The 16925-nt window shown below is 40.9% G+C and overlaps 1 protein-coding gene across 1 annotated transcript in view; it reads right to left on the bottom strand.

Annotated features, from left to right (window-relative positions):
* The window catches only part of vat1 (vesicle amine transport 1), a 32896-nt gene that overhangs the window by 9638 nt on the left and 6333 nt on the right, over window positions 1-16925 (bottom strand). The window contains exon 2 of the mRNA XM_082529072.1: window positions 10582-10789. Within this exon, the coding sequence (XP_082385198.1) occupies window positions 10582-10789 (208 nt within the window). The remainder of the gene's footprint in view (window positions 1-10581; window positions 10790-16925) is intronic.

A 16925-nucleotide genomic window follows, 5' to 3' on the forward strand; every position in this document is an offset into this window, starting at 1 on the left:
CAGCTGAAAACAAAAAGGGCTCCACTGTCCAAGACTTTAAAGACAGATTGGATGTTTTGGATATCTGTGTTTTTTGTGTGCTGTATTCCAAAGTGTGTACATAGTTGTGGCAAAAGCCTCTGCCAGTGTTTGCAAAGGCAGCCAGCGCAAGAAGTAATAGGTTACTGATAAGCAGTGGCTTGTTTGAAATAGGGCCTGACTTGAGGACTTGAACTGAAAGGCATCCATAAAGGTCATTCATGCCTGACCAAGTAAAGAGTGCATCTTATCTGAATCAGAGAGTAAAGCAAAACATATTTAAATAACAAATTTTTAATTGCATAGTTGGGCTGCCTGTCTGCTAGAAAGGTTTGGAGTAGATGAATAATTTGCATGCTTACATAGACATCTACACTTAAATATTTAGTAGACTATGGAAGATCAAGAGCAAGATCATCTTAAAGACAGGAAGACAGAGACATGCATGAGAAGCACACATTTGATTGCCCTTGTGCAAAAGATTAGACTTGTGGAATTGATTGTTGTCAATAAGTTATCTTTACATACAGTGATAAAATGCACACAGTAGCAAAGTGTTTTGAACATGCCGTGGGATGTGTTGTTTTCAGTGCTTTCGATAACGTTGGAATTTTCGTTTCTTTTGTGATGCACAGAGCGAATGTTGTGCATCAGATGACACTGATGCACCTCTGGTCCCTTCATATAAACGTAAAGATTATTCTGAGCCAGTGAACCAGTCTTTTCAGAGCAACGTCTCAGCAGTTCCTCTCTGCGGATGCACTATTGCATAAAAACAGCAAAAAATAAATAAACTGAACCAAGATTTAATGATAGGATTAGGCCCCATTCTCTTACCAGCATGAAAAATAAAATGGTTTGCTTTTACTCCCGTGTTAAAAATAAATGAAAGTTTTGTAACTAAAATGTGTTATAGAGGAGAAAGAACCAGGAAATAAAAGCCGAATTTTTTAAAATTCAACTGCTTCAAAAGCCTTATTTTCAATGTGACGACAAGAAATTCTTTTTATTTTGTGATTTTAATTTGACAGCCTTCGACCAGGAGAGGTGAATCAATCACTCTGCATTGGTGTTATCAAGCCTACTGACACCAACGTTATTGAAGGGTATGAGAATCAAAGCTCTTGCTGCTGGACATGAAGTAAAAATGAAAGTGAACAATAAACTGTTTTTTGATACACAGTCACCAAAATCATTCAAGGAGCGTCTTTTAAAGAAAAAAAAAAAAAAAAAAAAAAGTAGTTACAGCGAACGGCATATTTAAAATCACAATAATTCCTTTAGTCAGTTCAAAAGACTTAAAACAAACACTTCATGGTTCACAGCAATGATTCTGATCTCATTTTCTGTTAGATTTGAATCTTTCACAGGGTTCAAAAAAGGGTCAAAAAACTTGTAAAGACAAATCCAAATCATTTTAATTTGCTTCCTTCACAAACCTTCATTTCAGTGTAAAGAAAGAAATGTATTCTGTGTTGTTTTGTTGATGTAAGAGCCCGAGTCCAGGAGAGATGAATCAGCCGCTCTTCGTTACTATAATCACGCCTGCTGACACCGAGGGTACAACTAACGAGAAAACAAAATCGAGGCTGTTGCTGTTGGATGTGAGTGCCGTCACGGCTGCGTTATAACAGCACCGTCTCTCCTTGTCCTCAGTGAGAAACCAAGTTTGCGTTGCCAAGGAAACCTCGGCCAAATTGCCGACAATGACTGAGCAGAGGGAGCCATTTTGTTTCAATAACTGCTCTTGCTTTGGGCAAGTTTGTCATTAGTATCATATCTTACGTTATAATTAATATGTGATAACAAACAGTTCATCACAAAGCTGCATGCATGTTTCCACACATTCGAACACAGCGCAAACATGCCTGCTTGACTTGAGTTTTTGCACTAGTGCACACGCGACAGTTTGCGTGAGGTAGAGGGGAAGGCAGACAAAGTGAGAAATTGTTGAATATGCATCGCCTGTCATGTGGGAGGTTTAAGAGCTGTTTTTAGTCAATGGCTTTTTCCCCTTCTGTTGCAGTAATACATAGTGAGGGGAAAACGTAGCAATAAGTGTCTGTTTTAATGATATTGTACACCCATATTTTGATAACGAGAGAAGACAAAATTAGTTCATATTGGCTGGTTACAAATGTTTCCAGTCAAAGAAACATTGTGGCCAATGAGGAGAACGGTACCTGTTTCTGAATCCCATGAGAACAAACTCCTGATCCTCCATCACAAGACTCCTGAGCTGTGCCAGAACCCCTTATTGCACCCCATCTCGATTCGCAAATACACACACACATTGATACATGCACAGATCACAAAGGAGAGAGGAGCGGGGCCATAGCTTTGAACAGCTCTTAATGGCTGCTGGTATCTGCTAATCTTCACAAATATGCCAAGATTAAAATATTAACCTCTTATTAACCTAGTGCTTTTGCTTGTGTTCCTGAATTATAAGTCTTCCCTTTATATCTATTTCTTTTAACTAAAATAATGTTTCTTGGCAGGAGCAGAGTGTGAATTCATGTTAATTTAGAACCAGCCACAAACACTGATCCATTTGCTCAGGGAAGCAAAAAGCAGCTTAAGTACATTTTTGTTGCTAATTACATTTCTTCTCCTGAAGATTCAATTGAATTGTTTACACTCGGCGATTAGGAAATGTCAAAAAGCATCCACCTATCTGTTGTGTTCTTCCCTCTCCCTCTCCGGAGAAGCTGGATAAACAGTAGGGTTTTTGTCTTTCCCTGAATCCGTACATTCTAACATTCTGGCACAAATTGCACTTGGCTTCCACAATATGAGTTAGGAGTGAAGAGGAATTTTCCCCAAAACACAGTGGAATCCAAACTGACACTGAGGCCACTATTATTGCTCCACACCCAGAGTTCACCAGCAGGGGAGGGTGGGGACATGAGAAATATTTTTCAGATTTATAAAAATAAATGAAATATCCACGTCGAGCGTCAATCAACTTTAAAGCCATATCCTTGTCAGCGTTTTGTGTTACTTGCCCAAATGAAGATCATCTTACACGTCACGGTGTTACTCAATTGTATGAGTCAGTCTGTGATTTCAGGTGTTAGTATGGGGACGGATGGAGGCCGTACGGTTACTGTCAACACCAGAAGATGACTAGTCCCTGGTCCTTGTTTCTTTTTCTGGGATTTCTTCACAGAAGGACTCATGTCCTCCTTAACCTATCATTAGTGGCTAATAAAGAATGAAATACAGGAATCTCTTGTTACCCAGAGTCACCATGGCAGGGTTACAATCTCAACAAGTTGAACCTAATAAACTTGTTGAGATTCTTGCTGTTCTTTTCAGCTCTATAATTGACTTCAGATACAACTCCTGTAATGACAAAAGGAGCTGTGGCTGGCTGTTGTTAATGTGTACTTTTGAGGTATTATACTACATTATACAAACTCTGTGTTTTCTGGAATGACTGTTCTAGTGTGTGTACTTGCACTGTGGGCTTGAAGAGCAGTTTAATGTGCTCTCTCTAATGTTGAAATTCTGTGTTTCATACAGGAAATCCACTTTTAGTTACTGTGAGTGAATTTAAAAAAAAAAAACAAAAAAACATCCCTTGCACATATGTGATGGTGGCCCCTGTAATTTCCTGAGTAATGATTCTCACGTAGCACTAACAAAAACAGTCACAGCACAGACCAAATAATAATATGCATGTAAAGGTATAGACATAACCTTCTTTTCTTGTCGCAAAATGAAACACAAGCTGGTGTGCACTTATTCTGTTTTGCCACACAGATACAGATACGATCACACAAACAGGTGTCCTGAAAAAGGTTTCACATACACCTGTGACTGTATGTGGTGGTTGGGATGAGGGTAGATGGGGTCATTTGTCAACGGCTACAGCAATGAGAGCGCGAACAAGCAACGTGATTGGTGGGTTAGGTTGGAGGTTGCCCTGGTTTCTCTTTCCTATCTGTGCAGCTGATCTGCCTGCCGGCAATGCCAGGCCCAGGGAACGCAGAGACGGTTCAACCACGCAGCCCAGATTCCCGCTTAGTGGTCAGAGTGAATTAGCATTTGCTAAACTAGGGTACGACCTCCTGTGCACACAGACTGGAAAGAAGAGGAAGGGAAATCATTTATAAAGACACAGACTTTTGTAATCACTCCAAGGAGCAACAAATCTGTGAGAGCCAGAGATGTAAGTACGCATGAGCTAATGCTTAAACAGCAAGGGACTTTGTTAGCTGGTAAATAATTAATGAGAACAGTAATCTGTGAGGGAGTCCTGGGAGGAGAAAATTACACTGAAATAAGAATCTTTCTTGGAATCATACAACATCCCCCCCAAAAAACCCCAAAACAAAAAAAAACAAAAAAAAACAACAACACACATTTTGCCAGTCCCATCTGCAGTCAACTGCACACTGGTGGCTTACACATATGCCTTAGGCATTGCCTGAAGGTTTGACAGCAGTCATGAAGATCTATACCAGGATATGGTTCTCATTTACCAAACCCGAGAGATCCAGCCACCTGTTTCACTCACTAAGCATTCAGAGATCACTGACAGTACACTTGCAATACTGAGGTGCATATAGAACCCCCCCCACAAAAAAGGAAAAGTTGTAATTATTTCAGATACCCAAGTTCCCCAAGTCCTTTCAATGTGCTATGTAGAGAACTGTCCGACAGCTGCTTCTAAAGCAGGACAAGTATGAAAGCAGTTAAAAATAACATCCCTTCACATTAGTTGTTTGCAGAGGCATGAGGGATTCAAAGGTAAAAAATGGTCTAAGAAACTTTCAGTTGTTTCATTATTGCTTTCACAATTCACACGGCGCAATGGAGATTAAAAGCATGCTTTCAAACTGAAATTTACATGAGTAGAAATTACTTCCAGGACCATCAGCTCTACAGATTACCATTAACAAGGATTTAACTCCTCAGCTGTGACTGCTGTCCCCCATCACAGTCAAGAGTGTATTTCACCAACATACAGCAGCTGGAAGCCTCTCACTTCAACTCTTGCCAGCTAATCCTCAGTGTAACCCTGGCGTAAGGCTATCCTATACACTCCAGGAAGATGCAGCTGCAGCAGCCACCATAATTGGTCGCTGAGAAAAATAAAATCCAAAACACGAACCTCAAACTTTATGAGCCGAGATAATTGATAACATATGATGGAGACGAAAGCACCTTACAGTGCTATTAGTGTGCAGAGTATTTTTTTTTTAAGCAGTGAAAGATTGAGCTGGAAATCCAGGCATTCATGGGGGACATGGCTGAAGCACAGAAGCAGAATCCTCCCCTACAGCGCCACCTAATTCTTATTATGCATTCTACATCTCCAACACAATGCGTGACACCTAATGCTGGACCGCAGTCAGTCATAAATAAAACAGAGGTAGACGTCATGTTTGGAAGCAGTGGAGCCCCATATGTATGCAGGAATGTGTAGTGTGGGTGTGGTGGTGGTGGTGGGGGGGGGGGGGACGACTGGCCAGGGTTCATAAACATTAGGGCCAGTTCAGGGAGAGGTCAGAGGAAAGGCAGTTGGCTGGGTACAGTGAAAAACCCACGAGATGCATCCTAATGCCGCTAAACTTCGTCCCCACCCAAGCCCTCTGAGGAAAACAAAAGGGGAAACGTGCGTACGTTCCCCGATGACGAAGACTAGAGCACGGATATGGAGAGGTCAAGCAGAGGGAGCAGAGGTCACGGAGTGCCGGAGGCGGAGGAGGACAACGGAGGATGCAGATGTGAAACGCAGTGGAGTAGAGAGGCACGATGGGAGGAAATACAAAAAGCCATTGTTTGGAGAGAAAGGACAGGAGCGGACCCACGAGAGAAGCAGCTGAGGACTATTCACCAGAGTTTACTTACATGCACATAAAGGCCTGACTGACAGACAGAGTCTAAACACCAGGCAGGCATTCCTATCTGGTCACCTGATCCTGATGGGTTAAGGTCACCATACATTTGAGGAAATGTTGCTCTTCATGCTGATGTGACATTACCAGAAAACATGGAGACACAAAAGCATCCATCCCTGAAGACGCTCACAACAGAGTTCAGCAGGTTATTCCCATGAACATCTGTCACTGCTTTCCATCAGCAAGAGTATTAAAATTTATCACCACCATTAATGCAACTTTTCACAAAATGAGGTTGAAAATGACCTGGGAGAAATTTGGAGTAAAACTAATGAATAAATTATTTTTATAGGGAAAATAGAGGCCAAAATATATAAAAATAAGTGCTGGCCTTCATTACACTGAAATACTTGTTGAATCCTTTTTATTTCTACAGAATGATAAAACTTTTTGACATGTGTGGTGTGAACTTTTTTCCAGCTTTTGAAGTGAGACCTGGCAAATTTTTTTTTAGAAGCCACTGATTCAAAGCAACCAGCTGCGAAGGGTTATGTTATTATTTCTGACATTACCGGTAACCTTTACTTCAGTTTCATACGATCTTTAAATCTTGAAATATGGTGGCACGGTGGTTAGCAATGTTGCCTCACAGCAAGAAGGTCCTGAGTTCAGCTCCACCATCAGGCCAGGGTCTTTCTGTGTGGAGTTTGCATGTTCTCCCCATGTTCACATGGGTTCTCTCTGGTTACTCCGGTTACTTGGATGTCTTTTTCTTTCAAAGACATGCAATTAGTGGGGATAAGTTAATTGGAAACTCTAAATTGCCCATAGATGTGAATGTGAGTCTAAATGGTTGTCTGCATCTGTGTGTTAGCCCTGCGACAGACTAGCGACCTGTCCAGGGTGTGCCCAGCCTCTCGTCCAAGATAGCTGGGATAGGCTCCATCTCCCCCGCCACCCCGAAAAGGATAAGAAGCTGAGAATGGATGGATTCTGTGAAATTTCACATGCACAGTTTAACAATTAGAATGACCCTCATGTCATTATAATAAACATATAGTGAGTTAGAATAGCATAAAAAATTCCTCCATCCGAAAGTATACAAACCTACCAGTATACCTACCAGTATTTCTTCAGCTCATTCATCAGGTCTTAAAATAAAGTGGAACAATTACAAGTTAACCATTTAAGAGCCAGATTCTTTCTTGAAAGGGACCAACTTTTTTTTAATGACATAATTTTCTCTATATTGTAAATCCATTCTAGAAGAGGAGATCCCTCTTCTGTTGGTCTTCCAGGACTCTGCTACTTGTCCCCTGACTTAAAGATTTTTTTTGCATTTTATTCTTCTCATCCAAACTATGATATACATCAATGTTAGTAACCTTTATATAAGAAAAACTCCCAAATCTGTCAAAAATGATATGATTAGATGTTCATTATTAGGAATTATTGTTCAACTAAAGGTTTTAGGACCTTCAGGGACGCTTTAAATATAATTTAATTAATCATTTTCCAAAGCGATTAATTAGCGGATTAGATTCTTATAAGAAAAAAAAAAAGAAAGAAAAACAGTCAGTCAGAGTCAAAGAATTTACTAGAAAGACATGAAGGTGAGGAATGAAGAAAATTACTCAAACAGAGAGTCTATGTGGTAAAAAGCTGTCGATCTTGGCCTTCAATAAAAAGAAAAAATAACCAGTTTATATCGTAGTTACAACTGTACTTTGTCACTGAGGTTGAAAAACCAATCACTGCCTGTGCTACTCCTGGGTTATGTGGCCCAGTTAATCTCATCTTAAAGCTCACTATATTATCTTTGCTCAACATAAACAAATGTTGCAAGAACGTGGTGTTATGCAGACATGTCTTACACACAAGATCAGTGTTGTTTGTTTGGGTGCACTTCCACATGCACCCAGCAATTGCAAAATTTTGAGACAGTCTAATGAGTCTAATGTAAATCCCTTTGCCTATTTATGCTAGTCAAATGGGTGGAGCTGTGAGAAAGGTTTAGCTGTAACTCACTATTGTGTCATAACTTCATAGGATAAAAGATGCATGTACCTTGGAATTGCATATCGATTAATTTTACCTGTGGAAACAGATGATAACAAACACCAGCACTAACAAATGATGTTATAAAAGATAAATCTTCTCAAAGTTACTACACATAATAAGAGTGCCTTGTGAGTATGAACAATATGGAAAGTCCAACTAAGAGTCATAACCCCTGCCCCCTCCATGTCAAAATGAAACCAGGGATATTTGAGTTGTGATGTGCTCAGAACTCAATCATGTGATGTGCTTAATCATGGACTGCAAAAAGGGGTCACAGGTAAACATTGCTTCAGTGTTAGCCAAAAAAGGGAACCATCGCCTTAGATTACTTTACTATAAAGCTAGAAGCAATGCCTGTGTTAGCAGTTAAGTTGTTTATTATCTAAAAACAAAGTGGTAATTGTTTTGTCTATAAACATGTTAGAAAGTACTGAAAGTTTCCCATGATCATCAGATCACTTTCTTTTTCTGTCAGAAATTATAGAAATTTCATTTACAATAACATGAATGACATAAAAGCAACAAGTCTTTTTGTGCAAGCTAAACTTTCATTTAGTAAAAGGCTTTAGACTAATATGTACTAGCATACTTTTGATACCACTTTTTATTTTTTATATATTTATAAAAATAGTGCGTATTCAAAAAGCTTGTCTCTCTTACTCTGGGCCAGAAATTTCAGCTTCCGCACACTTACATACAGCAAATTGTTCAGTTTCATTACTGTCTGAGCGGAAGAGCACAGCGGTGCCGTGGTTTGCACGGTTACCTCACAGCAAGAAGGTCCTGTGTTTGAATCCATAAGCCTGCTGGCTTGTGGCTTTTTGCATGGTGTTTGTGTGTTCTCCCTGTGTCTGTGAGAGTTCTCTTGGTTACTCCGGTTTCCATTGATGGTTGAAAGACAAGCCTGTTAGGTCTTAATTTGAAATAACCAGTTGCACTGGAATGGTGGAATACATTTTGTAAGGAACATAAGCACCCCTGGCTTTAATCTCCTTCTTGTTATTGGAAAACAGACTTGAAAGAACAGCGCAGATAGGTCTGTAGACACTCAGTCTTACCCCACCCCCATCTCTCTTTGACCCTGTCACAGCAGACACCTTTGATCACACTAATCAGAGAACATCAGGAACAATTTTGACAGACTCAGGGTGGGACACGCACACACACACACACACACACACGCGCGCGCACGCACACACACACACGCACTTTGAGCCACGCAGCCGATGATGATGTTAAGAGAAGGATGCACGCAGCTCTCACGCTCTAACACCTTATTCAGAAAAGGCACTACTAATATACACACTGCTAGCTTTTAGAGCGGTGCAGCAGGACGTACACTATTTGCAATGATTATTTACACATGCAAGGAATGACAGAGCACTGGCAAGACTGTTCAGCAAATATTTTTGTCATAGCCTCAGCAATGTGCTTTTACAATCCTGATGTCCGGACAGCTGGCGAGCCAGGATTGGCAGCCTGCCCTGAGAAACCAGAGATGCCGCATCAACCAAACCAGCAGGGAAATGTGTCTTACACCACACCACACAGCATTCCTCTCATCGACAACACACTCTGCACAGGAACCCTTGGGCCATACAGTTTTTGTATTCACAGGGATGAATTGCATCAACTAGATGATATGATTAATGCAAACATTTGGGATTCCTCTGTAGACCACCAGTTCCACAACTATGAGCACGTTAGCTGTCATTCAGCTCGGGGCATATCGCAGTTTAGTTTACAAATTCATTCTTTTTTCAGTGTTAATGTCAAGGGATGCATTCACCTGGCAGTCAGGTTTCTTAGCAATCCTCACCCACAAACTGCTCCCAAAGCTGAGGGACCCCTTTCTTGCTCCCTCTACACAATTAAAGTGGGAATAAGACAAAAAGTGAGAAATGTGCAGTGGTAGACAGCAGAAAAGGGGAAGGGAGAATGAGAGAGCGTCTTATTTTGGCTAGTGTTCTTCAGTTCTCTCCAGCTGGCCTGATTGTGTAAACAGAGCAATTAAATGCTCTCAAGCTTTGTGGATCACACCCCAAAACAGGTGCTTTTACTCCCTCAATCCCCATCTCTCTCCCTCCCACCCACTCGCTCTGAACGTTGACCGTTTACACTCCAGGTGGCAGGTGCTCTTATATTAGTGGAGTCCTAGAGAGAGTAAAACACTGAGCCATATCTCATACAGATGAAGTCTGGGACCTTTTCCATTGGCTATAATTCATAAAGAAAAATGCATAAACAGGGCACGCAGAGAAGGAGAAAGTCAAGAAGTGAAAGTGCCAAAGGGTGTTTTCTTTAGTCTGTAATACCAGCTTTGTATCTTTGATTTGTGTTCTTCTGATGAACTGTAAAATGGTCTCTTTAACTCTATTAAAGAGGTTGATATAAACACAGTTCACAATCACAGAGATGGTGCAAACTAAGATGAAACTGACAAATAGCTGTAGGATTACATTTATTTACATATGACCTTTTTGGAATGCAGGCAATTATTCAAAGCTGCAAGCACAGTGGTTGAAGTAACAATCCCTTTTATCAATGTATCTTCAACCTATGCCTAGCAGAAAACAAGGAGTCTGTGTGTTCCACATGGGCATAAAAATTTCTCTATATTTTTGAAAACTGGTTTCTGCTTAGTTTTTACCTGCAGCCGCATGGACGAGCACGCTCTGGTTGGGTCGCAGGTTGCCAAAGTCAAACAGCATCATGTAGGCGGTGATGTAGTTGACAGGCAGGGCTGCTGCCTCCTCAAAACTCATCCCCTCTGGGATTAGGAAGGTGTGGTTTGCTGGCACCACTGCTACCTCCTGCCACAGCCCAAAGCGGTTCAGCACCATAACCTTATCACCAACCTGAAACAAAGAGCACAGCAAGACATGGGTGGAAAGAAATTGTAAATTCAGTTCTTGTAACCCGGGGGCCAGAGCTTGTTAGGGGGTAAATGAATAGTTATTATAGACGGTCTGATTACATTACATGCACATATTAAGTTAACACGTGAACAATTTATTTTCTTAACGAATCTGCATTAAAAATAATTAGAGATTATGGATGCAGAGAAAACAAGTGAGTGAATTAGCATCATGGACAATACTTTAAACAGCAAACTAAAGGTATAGATGAATGGAATGTAGGCTAAAATGAATGGATAAATCACTGAAATGGTTACAAGTTTTCCAGTGCAACTTGCAGCTCTACAAATGACTGGAACATGCAGAATTAAAATAAGATCCCATTTAAAATTCATTTAATTGAACACATTCGCATTATTGATGAGTAGTGTCGATGAGGGGATTTTTGAGTTCATCCCACCTGACAAAAAAGATTGACACCAAAGTCCTAAAGCACTGGAAAATCAGTAAGATATCTGTTTCCCACTAAAATATATCTGAATCCCGTGGACCACCTTGCAATGATGTAAGCCAGGGAAAAACCTCTCCTTTCTGTCTCTGGGTCAATATTGTATCAACTGCAGAGTGACACATTACAATAATGTATGTATAACAGATTTTTAAACAATTTTCTTAAATAAGGTCTAAATTCTGCAATACTTTAACCGACTGAGTTCTTGAGATGAACCCATTTCACTGCTGGAGGCGCTGGTCTGTTCATCTCCTGCTATCTTTGTCTCATAGTCCTTAGTGCAGTGTGAATGATGCAATCCACAGAACAGAAATAATTAGACTAAGGTTTATTTTTATCTTATAGCAACACACACAAACATGCGGCCACCTCGGTCACCAAACTCAAACACTTTGCTTTTAAAGTGTGGAAGCAAAGAAGGAAAGCGATAAACTAGAGCAGAATAAGAATAGTAACCAGAGCTGCGCCGAGTTTATAAAGGAAGAAAAACAGTGATGCAGTTAAAGAAAAAGAAGAAAAAAAAGATTTGAAGTTGTTAACTGCTTTCACGAAGATTTTGTTAGCTTTAAAAACCAACATGCATCGTATTAAAACATGAGAAAGAATTAAAGAATTAAATGCGATCAGGAAATAACACTCAAGAAGGGGAAAAAACCAAACAATGACTACATCATAAGTGCCCTCTTGGCTCTTAATATGAGAAAACATGTGAGAAGCATTTAATAATTTTGCCAGTGTACTGGTTTAGAACAACTTTGGTCCCAGGTGCAATGTGTGTTTCATATCCTAATCACCATCTTGTCCTTTTACCGCTCTCAGACTATCCTTATCAAAGCAGGATCCTCCAATTCGCAAAAGCCACAATTAGCCATGATATTAACCCCCCCCCCCAGCGGGCTAACTAACCAATCAGGAGAACTTAGTCGAGGGACACAAGAAACAACGACAACTGTAGCATTATAAATCTTTTCCTGTTTTCTTCCTCCCCCCTAACCACAGCTCCTGACATAGCTCACCCTCCCACCTCGTTTCCACTCTCCCCACTTTTTCTCTTCCCTTCTTTCTCTTTCACTTCCTGACTCCTTTTCCTCTTATAACTATAGAATGTCTTCCTTCCCCTTCTCCAGTCCCGCGTCTCATCCTGTCTGTGACTTCTTTGACATCCCCTCTTTCATCACCAGTTCTTCATCCTCCGTTGTCTCTTTCTGTCTTAACCATCCTTTTTCTTCTTTCCCTTGTGAGGAGTGTCCCGTATCACCTCTTCCTCATCAGTGAGACAGGACAATGGGGCCCATCTTCTCCCCTGGCTTCTCTCCACCCATCACAGTCCCTGCCAGATTCTTCCCCATGGCTGAGCATAAGACAAGCTCTTGCCTCCTGGGAACAAACCCTCTCCACCCGGGCTTCTCTAATGGTCTGGAGGGAGCCATGCGCCTCGCTGTCTATCCATTCCAATTAGAGAGATCTCTCTCTCTCTTTTCATACCCTCATCTTTCTGTCTAAAGGCTGAGTCATTTGGTATATTTCAGAGTATACTATCACTTTTTTACCACGGGCTACTTCCCTTGGCTTGCTGACAGCTCTCTCACATTTCCATCTCCTTGTCTTTTCTTACCGCTGGGATCTTCAAATTCATCAACCTCTGTGATTTAATTGGGGGTGCAGTGTGGTACAAATCGATACGCGGGGGAGTTCAGGCGTTTACAGGAAACAAACATGACTCACAAATGCATTTGCAGCCATTCTTCCATGCCCATGTAAAGCATGTGAGTTACTGTCAGTCACACAGAAGCTGCGTAGGAACATTCAAGGCCAAATAAACCAGCCTTGTGACACTTCTGTTACAACATCTTCACAGTGTGACAAACGCATAGCCTCTTCTTGCACTTCCTTTCTCTGCCTTCATGCTGCATCAGATGTAGTTAGGGTGAGGAGTGCAGGCACCTTGAACAAAGACATTGTATATGAATGGACTTAATCAGATAGTGATTCAATTTTGGGGTATGCAAGCCTCCTAGTCAGCTGCTTTGTGGCTTGGAGCTTTGATGATGTAGGCAAAAAAATTATCAAGTTTTAAAAAAAAGAAAAGTTGAACAAAGTCAGGTTCAGGCGAAAGATAAAGGCTAAACATAACACCCACACAGCTCTTGTGACTCCTGTGAATAAAATTAAAGCATACATATTTCTGCTGCATCAGTAGGCGTTAGGTTCAACATGGAGTTTGTATGGTGTTAAGGCCACACCCAGCTCCCATCCAGCAAACTACGTGATGGTCTGCAAGCTGTTTTTTGCTTTTTGCACTCACTTGCTGCATCTCTATATTTTATCCATCATCTTTTTTCCCCTCAGATGAATTAAGAAAGTCTAGTTGTTCACCTTTAGAAATTTCCAGAAGAGAAAGGAAAGCACGCGTTACAAGCTCAAGAAGACAATAGAGAAAGCTGTTCTTTAGAAAGCCAGCAACTGTTACAAGGCCAGAATAAGTGAAGGCAGCACGACAGAGCAAGTCACCGATAGCCCAGCGGTCATAGACAGAATTAAGAGCTTATATGAAAGGAAAAAAAGCTATAGATAAAGGCAGGGGAGGATTGATGGAGGAAATACCAGACTGACAATGTGGGCCAGGGAGATAATTGAGAACATATGGGCGAGATCCTCACCGAGGGAGAACATTTTTAAAGCTGGTCTGATGTAAAAAAAAACAAACAAAAAACAAAACATTAAAAAAAAAACGCTGATGTTTAGTGTCACGGGAGCTTCAGGGTGATTCATGATTTTTCTGATCTTACTCAGTGTTTTACTTTTCCCCACATTTGCTTGCTAGGGTTATTTCAGGTGACTCAACTCCTGTAATACTTCAGTCAACTTATAGTTCTTTTTTTTTTTTTGTAATCGAAGTCTTTATTTGTTTTTAACATTTCACAACACGAAAAAACAAACAAAACAACCAACAAAACAACAACAGGAAGGAAAAAAAACAAAAAAACAAAAAACAATAAAGAAAAGAAAAGACAGCTTTCAATCCCATAGCTAATCCACCTTTATACTTCGGGTCCATTTTCAATACCTGTTAACTAACAGTACACCCGTAAAAAAAAATAAAAACAAAAAGGACAGTTAACTCAAATCTTTAAGTCATTCCCTTACTGAGTGCCTACACAAACAAACAGTGCAGCAAGCGTACAACATAACTAAAGATAATTGCCCTGACCAAATAAGTTCCAACCATCTCAGCCAAAAACACGTCCCCACGATTTGTCAAAACCCTCCCTATCATCATTAATCCTAGCCAAGAGTTTTTCATACGACACCATTTTCAGCATAGTTTCTTTCCACCTATTATATTCTGGAGGAGATGGTTCCTTCCATACACTCAGAATAACTCGAGCCGCTGCGATCACCCCCACCTTTATAACCACAAAGTCATATTTTGAAACCCCAGGTAACACCGACCGATCCCCTAATAAGCACAGTCTTGGTGACAGGGGTATCATCAAACCAATCCACCTTCCTATTTTGTCCAACACTTTTTGCCAAAAGGGATAAACTTTCCCACATTCCCAAATAGCATGTATAAATGTCCCTGGATCTGAACTACATTTCCAGCATACATTACTGGGACTAATTCCCATTCTATAAAGTTTGGATGGAGTGAAGTACCACCTGTGTATTAATTTATACTGAGTAAATTTACCCCTGGCCTCCCTTATATACTTATCAGAGAATGACAAAATTCTGCGCCAGTCTTCTTTAGAAATTGCACAACCCAGATCCCTCTGCCATATAATCCTCAAGTTTTCACATATCTCTTTTTTTGGATTGTTAAACAGTTTGTAGAAAACAGCCGCCCTATGTGCTGTACTGGACAATTCTAAAAACTCCACCACCATATTCGAGCTTTGAGCAAATTTTCCTTTGGTAACACAATCCCTTATTTGTAAATATTTCCAAAAATTATTTTCTCTTATCAAACCGTATTTTCGGATTATTTCAGCAAATGACATAAACACTCCCCCTGAGTAAAGATCACTTATCCTGCGTATGCCTTTGACAAGCCATTCCTTCCAGAACACAGTTTTCCGCCCAATCCGTACAGCAATATTGTTCCATAGCGAGGCATAAGGTTGTCTTAGATGAGATGCTCCACACAACTTGTGCACCTCTACCCAGACAGCTTTGGAATACCTGAGCACTGGGTTATCATGAGAGTCTTGTCCATTAGGTGCCGCGCCCTGTGAGAAAACATCCAAAGGTGTGAAAGGGCTCGCTAGTTCCTGTTCGATCTTCATCCAGCTCAGCTCAGAGCCCGATCCTGTCCAGTATTTGGCCAGTCTTGACAATCCAAAAGCTAAATTATACAACTTCACATTTGGGAGGGCCATTCCCCCAATGTCTTTAGAGGCCCACATTTTCTTTATATTCACTCTCGGCTTTTTGTTATTCCACAAAAAATCTTTGAATAACTTCTCAAATTGACTAAATATGTGCAAAGGAATTCGTACAGGTAACATCATGGAAACATAATTGAACTGTGGGACCACCATCATTTTAATCACATTAATTTTACCCCATAGTGTAAGATTCAATTTACCCCATTTATCCAGATTTGTTTTTATCTTTAGGAGGAGAGGTTCCACATTTGAAAGCATAATATCCTCCAAGTCGGGTTTTAATAATATTCCTAAATACTTCATACCTGAAGGTGAGTACTTAAAATTGAATGGAGTAACGCATCCAGAATGACATGATGCTGACAATGGCATGCCCTCCGACTTGTCCCAGTTTATCTTATAACCTGACAACCCTGAAAATGACTCAACACACGTGAGTAGTGCTGGTAGAGACTGCATGGGATCCGTCAATACTGCTAAGATGTCATCAGCATATAGAAACAACTTGTGTTCCATACCCCCTGCATGAACACCTCTGACACCCCTGTTTGCTCGGATAGCCAAGGCCAGCGGTTCCAAAAATATTGTAAAAAGCAACGGGGACAAAGGGCACCCCTGTCGGGTCCCGCGAGTAAGATGAAAAAACCCTGACACCAACCCATTTGTCAAAACCGCTGCCCTTGGACTTGCATATACAGTTTTGACCCAATTACAAAACCCAGGCCCAAACCCGAACCTTGCGAGGGTCGTCATAAGGAAGCCCCATTCCACCCGATCAAAGGCCTTCTCAGCATCCAGCGAGAAGGCCGCAACTGGGGTTAGGTTAGATTCGCTTTTGTGCATGAGATGAAGAAGTCTTCTAATGTTATCACCGGAGGACCTATTTTTAATAAAGCCAACCTGGTCACCATTGATGATATCTGGTAATATATGATCCAGGCGGGAGGCCAAAACCTTCGTCAAAATTTTGCAATCAACGCCCAAAAGGCTTACAGGCCGGTAATTTGCTGGGTCCGACAGATCCCTATCCTTTTTAGGAATAAGGGAGATCAGTGCTTCATTAAACGTACTCGGCAAGGAACCTATCTCCAATGCCTCAAGGTAAACTTTATGCAGGACTGGGGCTAAAATATCGATATACTTCTTATAATACTCAATCGGGAAGCCATCCAAGCCTGGCGATTTCCCATTCTTCATTAATAAGATCGCAGCCCTGACCTCTTCTTCCGTTATA

This window comes from Aulonocara stuartgranti (assembly GCF_965226115.1).
Source record: "Aulonocara stuartgranti genome assembly, chromosome: 4".
Classification (NCBI taxonomy): domain Eukaryota; kingdom Metazoa; phylum Chordata; class Actinopteri; order Cichliformes; family Cichlidae; genus Aulonocara; species Aulonocara stuartgranti.